The sequence below is a fragment of the Notolepis coatsorum genome (assembly GCF_963971535.1).
Source record: "Notolepis coatsorum genome assembly, contig: SCAFFOLD_143, whole genome shotgun sequence".
Classification (NCBI taxonomy): Eukaryota; Metazoa; Chordata; class Actinopteri; order Aulopiformes; family Paralepididae; genus Notolepis; species Notolepis coatsorum.
Window position 1 is genome coordinate 153,797 of NW_028173299.1, and position 15,408 is coordinate 169,204.

Sequence of the window (15,408 nt, forward strand, 5' to 3'; positions counted from 1 at the left end):
TGTGAGTATGGTTGTGATTATGATTGTGATTGTGATTGTGATTGTGGTTGTGATTGTGATTATGATTGTGGTTGTGATTGTGATTATGATTGTGATTGTGATTATGATTGTGATTGTGGTTATGATTGTGATTATGATTGTGATTGTGATTATGATTGTGATTATGATTGTGATTGTGGTTGTGATTGTGGTTGTGATTGTGGTTGTGATTATGATTGTGATTATGATTGTGATTGTGATTGTGGTTGTGATTATGGTTGTGATTGTGATTGTGGTTGTGGTTGTGATTGTGATTGTGGTTGTGGTTGTGATTGTGGTTGTGGTTGTGGTTGTGATTGTGATTGTGATTGTGATTGTGATTATGATTGTGGTTGTGATTGTGATTGTGGTTGGTCCCTCAGATCATGTTCCGCCTGCTCACCTTCTTGCTGAACGCATTCACTCTGCGGTTCGTGTCCAAAGAGCTGATCGGGGTTGTCAACGTCAGGTGATACATTACATTACATTACAGCACATTACATTACATTACATTACAGCACATTACATTACAGCACATTACATTACATTACATTACAGCACATTACATTACATTACAGCACATTACATTACATTACATTACAGCACATTACATTACATTACAACACATTACATTACATTACATTACAGCACATTACATTACATTACAGCACATTACATTACATGACATGACATTACATTACAGCACATTACATTACATTACAGCACATTACATTACATTACAGCACATTACATTACATTACATTACAACACATTACATTACAACACATTACAGCACATTACATTACATTACAAGACATTACAGCACATTACATTACATTACATTACAACACATTACAGCACATTACATTACATTACAACTAGGGATGTCCGATATTATCGGCCGACCGATATTATCGGCCGATATCGGCAGTAAAATGTGATATCGGAAAATATCGGTATCGGTTTAAAAAAAAAAAAAAACAATAACAATATTTGTTATATATATATATCCAGTGAAATTATTAGTTACCTGAAATTATTCAGTTTTTTGAGGGGGGAAACCCTGCATATATCGGTATCGGTTGATATCGGTATCGGAAATTAAGAGTTGGACAATATCGGATATCGGTATCGGTAAAAAAGCCAATATCGAGCATCCCTAATTACAACACATTACAGCACATTACATTACATTACATTACAACACATTACATTACATTACATTACAGTACATTACAACACATTACATTACATTACAACACATTACATTACAACACATTACATTACATTACATGACAGCACATTACATTACATTACAACACATTACAGCACATTACATTACATTACATGACAACCCATTACATTACATTACATTACAACACATTACATTACATTACAGCACCAGTCATCACACACATAATAAACCTCTCTATAAAACAGGGACACGTCCCCAAGGACTTCAAAATTGCGAGAGTGACCCCTCTGCACAAAAAGGGCAGCAAATTAGACCCAGGCAACTACCGCCCTGTCTCTATTCTTACCTCCATCTCGAAAGTCATGGAGAAAATAGTCTACACTCCATTCTGATTGACAAGCTAAAAGCAATTGGTTTTGATAGTTTATCAGTGAGCTGGATGCAATCCTACCTGGAGGGGAGGGAACAGATGGTGTAGGTAAACGGTACCCTATCCCCCCCCTCACAGTAAGCTGTGGTGTTCCACAAGGAAGCATACTAGGACCGCTACTCTTCCTAATTTATGCAAATGACATGTCGTCAGCCTGTGACTGCAACTTGTTCCTGTTTGCGGACGACTCAGCCCTGCTGGTCTCTGACAAGAACAAGTTGCAGGTTGAAAAAACCCTCAGCTCGGAACTAGGCAAAATCTGCATATGGCTCGCTGATAACAAACTATCATTACACATGGGCAAAACAGAGTCCATTCTCTTCGGTTCAAATAACAAACTCAGCAAGACCGACGGCTTCTCAGTGACAATATTGTCACAAGGAAAGACGAAATTACCTACCTGGGTTCCATCCTAGAGGCAAATCTTTCCTGTGACAAAATGGCATCCAATGTATTAAAAAAAGTCAACCAACAAACTCGATTCTTGTACCGGATCTCCTCTCTGGTAAACAAGAATACCCTGAAGACTCTGGCAGGAGCACTCATTCAAGGGTACTATGACTAAGAAATGATGTAAACTCCATGATCAAAACAGCAAAGAAAAAATTCATCAATGACAAAACCGAGGAAAACAAAAACAAACCGTGTGAACTTTGGAAATTACTCAATAACCAACTAGGCTGCAGTAAAAAACTTAAAACCAGATTCTCAAACATAAACATAAAGACGGGCAACACGCTCATCACAGAAAAGCTGGATGTAGCCAATTACTTAAATAGTTTCTTCACAAACATAGCCACAACACTGGTAAACAAACTACCCTCCCACTCAGGGCATTATGGGGTAGAACACATAGTAGCTTACTACAAAAACCTAGGGGTCCACAAAGACGACTTCAAACTGGAAATGGTAACAACAGATGAGGTACTCAAAAAACTGAGCGCCCTCCAACCTAACAAGGCCACTGGCCATGACAACATCCCCTCCAAATTCCTCAGAGACTCAGCAGCCGCCATCACCCCAGTCATCACACACATAATAAACCTCTCTATAAAACAGGGACACGTCCCCAAGGACTTCAAAATTGCGAGAGTGACCCCTCTGCACAAAAAAGGCAGTAAATTAGACCCAGGCAACTACCGCCCTGTTTCTATCCTTACCTCCATCTCGAAAGTCATGGAAAAAATTGTATACGAACAGGTCGAAAAATACCTTGCGGAAAAAAATCTAATCTACGAATTCCAATCTGGCTTCAGAACATCCCACTCCACTGACACATGCCTTCTCTATTTAAACGACCACATCAAACAAGAGGTGGACGCGGGCAAATACTGCGGCATGGTCATGCTGGACCTACAAAAGGCCTTCGACACTGTCAATCACACCATTCTGATTGACAAGCTAAAAGCAATTGGTTTTGATAGTCTATCAGTGAGCTGGATGCAATCCTACCTGGAGGGGAGAGAGCAGATGGTGGAGGTAAACGGTACCCTATCCCCCCCCCTCACAGTAAACTGTGGTGTTCCACAAGGAAGCATACTAGGTCCGCTACTGTTCCTAATTTATGCAAATGACATGTCGTCAACTTGTGACTGCAACTTGTTCCTGTTTGCGGACGACTCAGCCCTGCTGGTCTCTGACAAGAACAAGTTACAGGTTGAAAAAACCCTCCGCTCAGAACTAAGCAAAATCTGCATATGGCTCGCTGATAACAAACTATCATTACACATGGGCAAAACAGAGTCCATTCTCTTCGGTTCAAATAACAAACTCAGCAAGACCGACGGCTTCTCAGTTACAGTGGGTGACAATATTGTCACAAGGAAAGAAGATATTACCTACCTGGGTTCCATCCTAGAGGCAAATCTTTCCTGTGACAAAATGGCATCCAATGTAATAAAAAAAGTCAACAAACGAACTCGTTTCTTGTACCGGATCTCCTCACTGGTAAACAAGAATACCCTGAAGACTCTAGCAGGAGCACTCATTCAAGGGTACTACGACTATGCTTGCACCTCATGGTACCAAAGCACCTCAAAGGCGCTAAAAACAAAATTACAAACATCTCAAAACAAACTGGTCAGACTACTGCTTGACCTTACTCCTAGAACCCACCTCACCCCTGCCCACTTTGACAACCTAGGATGGCTTAGAGTAGACGACAGAGTACAGCAACTTGCAATGGGCCTGGTCTACAAGATACACTACACGACCAAGGTACCCATGTACATGACTAAATACTTCCCAAAGGTCAGTGAATACCACGATCACAACACCAGAGGGAGCTCCACAAATCATGTTAAACCCAGATTCGGCTCAAACAAGGGACTAAACACGTTTCGCAATTATGCCACATCAATGTGGAACGCCCTACCCAAAGCTGTAAAGGAATGTGAATCACTACCCACTTTCAAAAACACTCTCAAAAAACACCTAAGGGAGACTGCAACTCGAAACTGGCCCCTGTAAATGTCCGAACACAACCCCCTCCAATGTACAGTAAATTACCAAGTATGGTCTTGTCAATAATCCAATGTACAGTGTTGTTTGTACAGTTGTACAGTGTCCCCCACCCACCCCTCCTACCCAACCCCCCCCCCCCCCACTCCTACCCAACCCCCCCCCACTCCTACCCAACCCCCCCCCCCCCCCCCCACCCACCCAACCACCTCCAATGTACAGTCCCCACCCACCCCTCCTACCCACCCCCCCCCCCCCACTCCTACCCAACCCCCCCCCCCCCCCCCCCCACTCCTACCCAACCCCCCCCCCCCCCCCCCCCCCCCCCAACCACCTCCAATGTACAGTCCCCCCCCCACCCCCACCTACCCAATCCAATGTACAGTTTCTACGCCTAATGTATATACTCTTTTCTTTCTGGACTCTTTTTGTATCACAAATAGTACTGTAATTGCAAATCTGGTATGTCATAAATGTATAAATGTAGCAGTACTGTCTATCTGTATGTCATATATGTTACGATGAATTGAAAATGGGGGACCCTGATGTAAACAAGACGAAAGTCTTTCTCTGGTCTGCATCCCCTTAACAATTGTATCATGTATTGAGCTGTACTGTACTGTACCCATTCTGCAATCTGTTAATAAAGTTTTCATTCATTCATTCATTCATGCGTGCACCTCATGGTACCAAAGCACCTCAAAGGCGCTTAAAACAAAATTACAAACATCACAAAACAAACTGGTCAGACTACTACTTGACCTTACCCCCAGAACCCACCTCACCCCTGCCCACTTTGACAACCTAGGATGGCTTAGAGTAGACGACAGAGTACAGCAACTTGCAATGGGCCTGGTCTACAAGATACACTATACGACTAAGGTACCCATGTACATGTCAAAATACTTCCCAAAGGTCAGTGAATACCACAACCACTACACCAGAGGGAGCTCAACAAATCATGTTAAACCCAGATTCGGCTCAAACAAGGGACTAAACACGTTTCGCAATTATGCCACATCAATGTGGAACGCCCTACCCAAAGCTGTAAAGGAATGTGAATCCCTACCCACATTCAAAACCGCTCTTAAAGAGCACCTACGGGAGGCTGCAATTCGAAACTGGCCACCGTAAATGCCCAAAACCCCCACCACCTCCTAATAGACAGTCTCCTCCCCACCGCATGTATATTTCTCTCCCACCCACCCACCCCCTCCTATTGTACAGTCCTCTCCCCATCATATGTATATACTCTGTCAGGATCTAGGGGTAACAGTACTGTATATTTGAATACCGTTTATGTCACAAATGTATCAGTACTAAATACCTATATGTCCCTATGCCATAAATGTCATGTATGTTGTGTATGTCATAAATGTCTATATGAATTGAAAATGGGGGACCCTGATGGAAACGAGACAAACGTCTTTCTCAGGTCTGCATCCCCTTAACAATTGTGTGTATTGAGCCGTACTGTATTGTACCCATTCTGCAATCTGTTAATAAAGTTTTCATTCATTCATTCACATTACATTACATTACATTACAGCACATTACATTAGATTCAAATGTATTGTCATCATACAGCACATTACATTAGATTAGATTACATTAGAATGGATTAGGGTCCAGAAATACACAATGTGCAGGTGATTAAACTGGGTATAAAATATATAAATGAGTACTACTGAGTAATAGTGGTAATCAGATGTACGTACAGAGTTGTAGTATTAATATGTACAGTGATACAGGTATAAAGACACTATCCAGACATAGAACTGTTGCAACGTGTGTGTGTGCGTGTGCGTGTGTCGTGTGTACCCATGAGCTGTGTGTAGATTGTCAGGTTCATCATCCATGTGAGTCTGTAACTTTGGTTGTCACTGTGGCACGATTGTATCGGAATAATCCCACAATGTACAAGTGCACTGTTAATATTTGTGTCCTTTAAACTTATGTGGACATAAATAAAATATTCTAAATGTGTGTGTGTGTGTGTGTGTGTGTGTGTGTGTGTTTGGTTGCAGGCTCACGTTACTGTATTCCACACTGGTGTTCTTGTCCAGAGAGGCCTTCCGGAGGGCCTGTCTGAGTGGAGGAGCAGATCACAACTGGAGACAAGTCATCAACCTACTGTGGCTGACGTGAGTTGGATTCACCAAGACTGTGGTAGGAAGTCATACTGGCCAGCAGCGTAACTAGTAGTAGGTAAGAGATATGTACAGATATAGATATAGTATTAATATACAGTGATACAGGTATAAAGACACTATGGTAGTAAGTCATACTGGCCAGCAGCGTAACTAGTGAGAGTAGGTAAGAGATATGTACAGATATAGATATAGTATTAATATACAGTGATACAGGTATAAATACACTATGGTAGTAAGTCATTTACATTTACATTTAGTCATTTAGCTGACGCTTTTATCCAAAGCGACTTACAAGTTCTGTGCGACAAGACAGCAAGAAGGGTATAACTCTATCAGCTGAGTAACAATGTTCATCAAAGTGTTGCGTGTTACAGTGTAGGTTAGTTTATTAGGACAAGTGCATGTGACAGTAAGGTTAGTCGGGGTTAGATTTTTTTTTTTTTTTTTTTTATCATTTCAGATAATGGTTGAAGAAGTGAGTCTTTAGTCGACGGCGAAAGATTGGACGGGATTCGGCTGTCCTAACTGGGATGGGTAGTTCATTCCACCATTGTGGGGCAAGGACTGAGAATAGGCGGCTTCTCTTTGATGACCCTCCGGGAGCTTGGATAGGAGTAGATCTGAGGCGGCCAGAAGATGCAGAGCGTAGGGGTCTTGAGGGTGTGTAGTTAGAGACCATTGACCGGAGGTAGGCGGGAGCGGTTCCCTTTGCCGCACGGTATGCTAGGTCGAGGGCCTTGAAGCGGATACGTGCAGCAATGGGGAGCCAGTGCAGGTCCCTAAGAAGTGGGGTGACATGGGCCGACTTCGGTAGGTTTGAGATCAGGCGGGCCGCTGCGTTTTGAATGAGTTGAAGAGGCTTGGTGGGAGTGGCCGGGAGGCCAGCTAGCAGTGCGTTGCAGTAGTCGAGGCGGGAGATGACTGTTGATTGGACGAGGAGTTGGGTGGCTTCTTTTGTCAGGAATGGGCGTATCCTTCTGACGTTGCTCAGGAGGAATCTGCAGGTTCTGGTTGTCGCTGCGATGTGAGCAGAGAAGTTCAACTGGTCGTCGAGGACAACACCAAGGTTCTTGGCGGTCGGGGACGCGGTCACAGCTGCATTCTCGACTGTGATGGAGAGGTCGGTCAGGGGGGAGGATTTGGCCGGCAGGTGGAGCATTTCTGTTTTGCTTAGGTTCAGTTTGAGGTGGTTGGTCGTCATCCAGGCGGAGATGTCGGACAGACAGGCCGAGATCCGCTCAGAGACGTGGATATCTGAGGGAGGGAAGGAGAGGAAGAGTTGAGTATCATCGGCATAACAATGATATGAGAAGCCATGAGACGTGATAATGTTACCCAGTGATTTAGTGTAGAGGGAGAAGAGAAGGGGTCCTAGGACCGAGCCCTGGGGGACACCCGTCCGGAGGGGGCGGGTGGCCGACAGAGTCCCTCTCCATGACACTTGGTAGGAGCGGTCATTGAGGTATGATGTCAGCCATGTCAGCGCAGATCCAGCCACTCCCATTCCTGCGAGGGCCGCGAGGAGGATCTGATGGTTGACTGTGTCGAAGGCTGCAGATAGATCTAGGAGAATCAGGACAGAGGAGAGGCCTTTCGCTTTTGCTAAGTGAAGTGCCTCTGTGACCGCAATGAGGGCCGTTTCTGTGGAGTGGCCAGTCCGGAAGCCAGACTGATTGGGGTCTAGGAGGTCATTCTGTAAGAGATAAGCAGTAAGTTGGTTGGATACAGCACGTTCAAGTGTTTTAGAAAGGAAGGAGATAAGAGAGACAGGACGATAGTTGGCTATGACGGTGGGGTTCAGGGTTGGTTTTTTTATGAGGGGCGTGACTCTGGCTTGTTTTAGGGAGGTGGGGACCACCCCCGAGTTGAGTGAGGAGTTGATGGTTGCAGTTAGGAATGGGAGGATGTCCGGTGCTATGGTCTGGAGGAGTGGGGAGGGTAGCTGGTCCAGCTGGCATGTAGTCGGACGGTTCGACGTTACCAGTGTCAGGGTCTCGGCTTCTGTAATGGAAGAGAAAGATGACAGAGTGAAGGATGAGGTTCTCGATTCAGCGTTTGGAATGGGTGGGGGTTGGGAGAAGGAGCTGCGGATGTTCTCCACTTTTTCCTCAAAGAAGATCGCAAAGTCTTCGGCAGAAAAAGATGAGGGAGGAGGAGGTGGGGGGGGGAGTGAGGAGGGAGGACATGGTAGCATGCAGTTTGCGAAGATTCTTGGCAGAGGCCTCGATCCTATGGTGAAAGAAAGAAGCTTTGGCATTAGTAATGGTTTTGGAGAATGTTAACAAGAGGTTGTGATATGTGTCGATGTCAGCAGTGAGGCGTGACTTTCTATACTTCCTCTCAGCCGCTCTCAGGACCTGTCTTTGTTCTCTCACTGCATCCGTCAGCCATGGACTGGGTGGGGAACGGCGGGCAGGTTTCTCAACGAGGGGACAGAGCTTGTCGAAGGAGGTTGCAAGGGCTGAGAGGAGGGTGGAGGTTGCCATCTCTGTGGGGAGAGCAGAGAAGGTGTCACTCAAAGGTAGAGCGGATATTATGTCAGAGGAGAGGGTGGAGGGGGATAGGGAGGGCAGGTTGCGTCTGAGTGAGACGGTTTGAGTTGGGGTGAAGACTTTTCGGTTAAGCATGAGAGTTAGTGAGAAGGATATGAAGTCATACTGGCCAGCAGCATAACTAGTAAGAGTAGGTAAGAGATATGTACAGATATAGATATAGTATTAATATGTACAGTGATACAGGTATAAAGACACTATGGTAGTAAGTCATACTGGCCAGCAGTGTAACTAGTGAGAGTAGGTAAGGTATATGTACAGATATAGATATAGTATTAATATGTACAGTGATACAGGTATAAAGACACTATGGTAGTAAGTCATACTGGCCAGCAGCGTAACTAGTGAGAGTAGGTAAGAGATATGTACAGATATAGATATAGTATTAATATACAGTGATACAGGTATAAATACACTATGGTAGTAAGTCATACTGGCCAGCAGCGTAACTAGTAAGAGTAGGTAAGAGATATGTACAGATATAGATATAGTATTAATATGTACAGTGATACAGGTATAAAAACACTATGGTAGTAAGTCATACTGGCCAGCAGCGTAACTAGTAAGAGTAGGTAAGGGATATGTACAGATATAGATATAGTATTAATATGTACAGTGATACAGGTATAAAGACACTATGGTAGTAAGTCATACTGGCCAGCAGTGTAACTAGTAAGAGTAGGTAAGAGATATGTACAGAGTTGTAGAATTAATATACAGTAGGGGTGTAACGGTACACAGAAGCCACGGTTCGGTACGTACCTCGGTATTGGGGTCACAGTTCGGTACGAGTTCGGTACAACAGAAAAATAATATTTATAATAATTATATAATTTTTTTTAATATATTATATTTATGATAATAATAATTATTAAATAGAATAATTTTCTATAGGCTTGCCGTGGTAGTCAGTGATACTGGTGTCATTCTGTGTTCAGGCATCCACTTGCCTACTGCCCCTTTAACAACTTATCCTTGCGCATCCTTAAGTTGCAGTTTCACTTCCAGAGAGAATTAACTTCAAGACGAGACTGAATACTACAGAACAGATGACATGTTACTTACAACAATGGCAGAGGATTATTTGGATTTAAACACAGTGGAGCTCAGCTGATCTGTCCGGAAAAGTATGTTTATTTTATTTTTTTTATTGTGGGGAGAATGTTGATGTGTTTGTTGGCGCGTGTGTGTGTGTCTGCGTTTGGTTAACGTTATTGAGCGAACAAGAAAACGACCCTGCAGCTGTTCCAATGTAAATGTGCCTTTCGCCCGCTCTGAACTGAAGTCGGAGAGGGAGGGATGCGGAGCGTTTTGCGCGCGCTCCCGACTGCGTGTGTGTGTGTGTGTTTCCCCACGCGCACGGTGTGTGGGGTGCTCCGTGTCCCTCTCTCCGTCTCGCTCTCCCTCTGTCGCTCTCTCCCTCTCTCCCTCTCGCTCGTTACAGTCTGTATCCCGACTGTGACGGTGTGCTGCGCGCTGTTCTCGCATGTGCGACTGGTGTGTTTGCGTTGAGGCGTATTCATCATATGGCGCGCGTACCGCACCGTGATGGCCGTACCGTAAATTCGCGGGACGAATACACATACCGTTACACCCCTAATATACAGTGATACAGGTATAAATACACTGTGGTAGTCAAGGACTCTACATGCAACTGCGAAGCAACTGCACCACAACATCGACAACGCAACAGTGTTGCAGACACTCTGCCTTTATGCTTCTGCAACATCGACGAGCAGCCTATGCAACATTGTACCCCGGATGTAGCTAGGTTCCCTAGATAGATGACGCTTCCCTTCTCAACCAACCCATTGATAACAAGCAGAAAAAGAAGCATCATTTTTACTTCCGGTCGGGAGGTTTCAAAATAAAAGAGCGACGTCTAAAAGCACCGGAAATACGTTTATTTTGTACATTATCTAACGTTAAAACGAATAATAGATAATGTATGTGTGTGATAATGTCTGCAAATGTTAGATAATGTACAAAATAAACGTATATTTCCGGTGCCTTTAGACGTCGCTCTTTTATTTTGAAACCCCCCGACCGGAAGTAAAAAATTATGCTTCTTTTTCTGCTTGCGTGTCCGGTTATGTGTTTGTTGGTTTTAACGTTAGCTGTTGTATTAAATTAATTGATTGCTGTTTAACTTGTCCGTGTCCAGTCCTTTCGATTAGCCCCACCGTTCATTGTAAACAATGATGCATGTAATTATATTAACGTTACTGTGTTGTTGTAGCTATGTTAATAAATTCTGAATGGCATTAACACTTTGAATGCCCACCACGACATAACACGTGTTAGCAGCCCGCCCCCTGAATGCCCACCACGATAATTAGCGTGACATTTTTTTTATTAGCGATCTGAATTCATATTTCATCAACCGAGTCTCCCGTTGGTAAACCAGCCCCACCAGGCGCTCAGATGTGAAAAAAGCGCCCCCTATCATCTCCCAGATGGTAATGCACCCTTTTGGAATGGACTCAATGAAAATGGATGAGAGAAAAAAACTCCGGAATCCACATTTTACTTCTCACGCATGTAACCGGAGCCGATCAGATTCATTGTGGAGCCTCAGAACAGCGTGTAATATGTCTTTACAGTACGTAGCATTGGATCAATAAAAGGATCGATTTTTGGAATGGCGATCAGGAATTGGAATAATCTTTTTGGATACCATCTGATCTCAGGTAAGGAATCTATTTTACCAGTCTTAGGCTATGTGTCCACTAATAGCCTTTTTTTCGAGGCGGACCGCTTTGAAAAAAGAAGAAAAAAAGCTCTGAGCGTTTTTCTGAATGCAACTGAGGCTCGCGGCTCCGCCCCTTCCTCGATGAGTTACATTGATGAGCGCGCTGCTTTTCCAAAAGTTGAACTACTTTCAACTTTATGAGCTGGGAGCTCTCCGCCAAAAACGTTGACGTCGAGAGCTCATAAAACGCGAGGCGCGGCTCTGGGAAGAGGAGCGCGCCTTTGGCGTCTCCAGCATAGAAATTAATGACAGAAAGGAGCTGACAACTCATAAAACGTCCGCTGTGGACACATAGCCTTAGGATAATCAGACCTGTTTTCACGGAGATATAAGCTTTTCCCCTATGTGTGATATGGCTGTTTGACTGTGCGAGCGATCAGGAACTAAGAGAATCGATTTTCAGCTTGCGGCACCAGCGTGCATACGTACACATATACTATCGATAATCTAGCGTTTATTTGAAAACGATTCATAAATAGGCCGAAAAATGACAACGTTCTAGAATATTCCAGTACAGGGCGTTTATCACGGATTCTTTTTATTTTCCGTGAAAACGAGGGCTTTTCAAGATGCTATAAAACGGAAATGAACCGATAAAAAAACAATCCGCTTCGACAATGTTGACTGGAAAATGAGTCTTTGATAAGCGACGGGCAGATTAGACACATAGCCATAATTTAAAACATAGATTAGGCGATATTAATGCTAACATTGAAGTGGTTGCTGGGCATTCAAGGGGGTAAAAAGGAAAACACGGCCGGCTCTGAAAGTGTTAACGTTAGTTGGGTATGATAGCATTGAATAGCATCAACGCTAGCTGGCTGTCTACAACGAATTCTCACAAACTGGCATCGTAAAATATCAACACCAGCCATGGGAATAACTTTAATCGTCAAGGTAAGAGGATTTGAAGGCGTATGCTATGGAAGTCCCCTGCGGCTCCACTTTGTTGAAATGTACATAACTAGGGCTATAGGATAACCACCAGTTAATTCGCGATTTCTTATTGGTTTGTCATGACAAACCAATTACATAATCCAACATATGTGTAAGAAACTAATATATTCCAGTTAACGGTATATTTTTTTAATGATTCGTTACGGTAAAATCAATACTTCCATTTGTATAAATTACATTAACTCGAGGATAGTATTCCTCCCTGCGGGACCAATATTATTCTATGACAGCCCCGCCCCCATTCGCTAACCAACCAATCACTGCTACGCAACATCAACGCAACGGTTGTTCAGATTAGATTTTGGGGAGAGGTACGCAACATCCTCGCAACACACTCTACAACACCCTCTGCAACATGTTGCGTTGAAGTCGCGCTGATGTTGTGTTGCAGTTGCTGTAGCATGTAGAGCCCTTCAGTCATACTGGCCAGCAGTGTAACTAGTAAGAGTAGGTAAGAGATATGTACAGATATATAGTATTAATATGTACAGTGATACAGGTATAAAGACACTATGGTAGTAAGTCATACTGGCCAGCAGTGTAACTAGTAAGAGTAGGTAAGAGATATGTACAGAGATATAGTATTAATATGTACAGTGATACAGGTATAAAGACACTATGGTAGTAAGTCATACTGGCCAGCAGTGTAACTAGTAAGAGTAGGTAAGAGATATGTACAGATATATAGTATTAATATGTACAGTGATACAGGTATAAAGACACTATGGTAGTAAGTCATACTGGCCAGCAGTGTAACTAGTAAGAGTAGGTAAGAGATATGTACAGATATAGATATAGTATTAATATGTACAGTGATACAGGTATAAAGACACTATGGTAGTAAGTCATACTGGCCAGCAGTGTAACTAGTAAGAGTAGGTAAGAGATATGTACAGATATAGATATAGTATTAATATGTACAGTGATACAGGTATAAAGACACTATGGTAGTAAGTCATACTGGCCAGCAGTGTAACTAGTAAGAGTAGGTAAGAGATATGTACAGATATAGATATAGTATTAATATGTACAGTGATACAGGTATAAAGACACTATGGTAGTAAGTCATACTGGCCAGCAGTGTAACTAGTAAGAGTAGGTAAGAGATATGTACAGATATAGATATAATATTAATATGTACAGTGATACAGGTATAAAGACACTATGGTAGTAAGTCATACTGACCAGCAGTGTAACTAGTAAGAGTAGGTAAGAGATATGTACAGATATAGATATAATATTAATATGTACAGTGATACAGGTATAAAGACACTATGGTAGTAAGTCATGCTGGCCAGCAGTGTAACTAGTGAGAGTAGGTAAGAGATATGTACAGATATAGATATAGTATTAATATGTACAGTGATACAGGTATAAAGACACTATGGTAGTAAGTCATACTGGCCAGCAGTGTAACTAGTAAGAGTAGGTAAGAGATATGTACAGATATAGATATAGTATTAATATGTACAGTGATACAGGTATAAAGACACTATGGTAGTAAGTCATACTGGCCAGCAGTGTAATTAGTGAGAGTAGGTAAGGTATATGTACAGATATAGATATAGTATTAATATGTACAGTGATACAGGTATAAAGACACTATGGTAGTAAGTCATACTGGCCAGCAGTCTAACTAGTGAGAGTAGGTAAGAGATATGTACAGATATAGATATAGTATTAATATGTACAGTGATACAGGTATAAAGACACTATGGTAGTAGTAGTAGTAGTAGTATTATATATATTATATTATATTATATATATATATATATATATATATATATATATATATATATATATATATGGTAAATATTCAGCACTATTGATATGTCTGGATGTTTCTCCCAGGTTGCCACTCGGTGTGCTGTGGGCGTCGCTGCTGGTCTGTGTTTGGTTGTGGCTGCTGGAGGCCCCGGATCCCCAGGCTATCCCACACTACGGCCCCGCCGTGGTGATGTTCTCCTGGGCCGCGCTGCAGGAGCTGCTGGCTGAGCCCCTGTGGGTCTTGGCTCAGGCGCACCAGTTTGTCAGGTTGAAGGTGGTGGCCGAGAGCCTCGCCATGGTGGCAAAGTGCATCCTGACGGTGGTGCTGGTGGTGTCCGCTCCTGGGTGGGGTCTCTACATCTTCGCCGCTGCACAGGTAAGGGGGGGGGGGGGGGGGGGGGGGTGATCAGATAAGATATTCCTTTATTGACATTTGGGCGTCATAGCAGCATGGGGGAGGGGGGGTTACAGGTATGGGCAGGGTAATAAAAATAAAGACATGAATATAAATTAGATTAATTTAAGTATGTGAGAAAAAATAAACTAAACTATTTAATTAACTCTGAATATAAAAATATGCGGAAAATAAGTGTAAACAAAGGTGCAGATAAGAGTCTGTGTGCTTTATCAGTTATATTATACGTTACAATAAATATAGGCAATAAACTATTTGAATCTGATTCTGAATATATATATATTAGGGCTGTCCCCGACTAAGGATTTGGATGGTCGACTAGGATTGGCAAAAATTTGCCGTTAGTCGACAATTGGTCGACTTTAAAAAAAATATATATATATATATAGTTCTGCAGCCGTTAGTTCTCCAGCCGTTAGTTCTGCAGCCGTTAGTTCTGCAGCCGTTAGTTCTCCAGCCGTTAGTTCTGCAGCCGTTAGTTCTGCAACCGTTAGTTCTGTAGCCGTTAGTTCTGCAGCCGTTAGTTCTCCAGCCGTTAGTTCTGTAGCCGTTAGTTCTGCAGCCGTTAGTTCTCCAGCCGTTAGTTCTGTAGCCGTTAGTTCTGTAGCCGTTAGTTCTGTAGCCGTTAGTTCTGTAGCCGTTAGTTCTGTAGCCGTTAGTTCTGCAGCCGTTAGTTCTGTAGCCGTTAGTTCTGTAGCCGTTAGTTCTG

The 15,408-nt window shown here is 43.0% G+C and overlaps 1 protein-coding gene across 1 annotated transcript in view; it reads left to right on the top strand.

Moving 5' to 3' along the window:
* Nucleotides 1-404: 404 nt before the first annotated feature.
* LOC311247822 (man(5)GlcNAc(2)-PP-dolichol translocation protein RFT1-like) overlaps nt 405-15,408 on the top strand; it is a gene marked incomplete at both ends in the record, with an annotated part of 77,732 nt that continues 62,728 nt past the window's right edge. The window contains 3 exons of the mRNA XM_084338817.1: nt 405-487; nt 6,131-6,247; nt 14,369-14,660. Coding sequence (XP_084194943.1) covers nt 405-487; nt 6,131-6,247; nt 14,369-14,660 — 492 coding nt within the window. The remainder of the gene's footprint in view (nt 488-6,130; nt 6,248-14,368; nt 14,661-15,408) is intronic.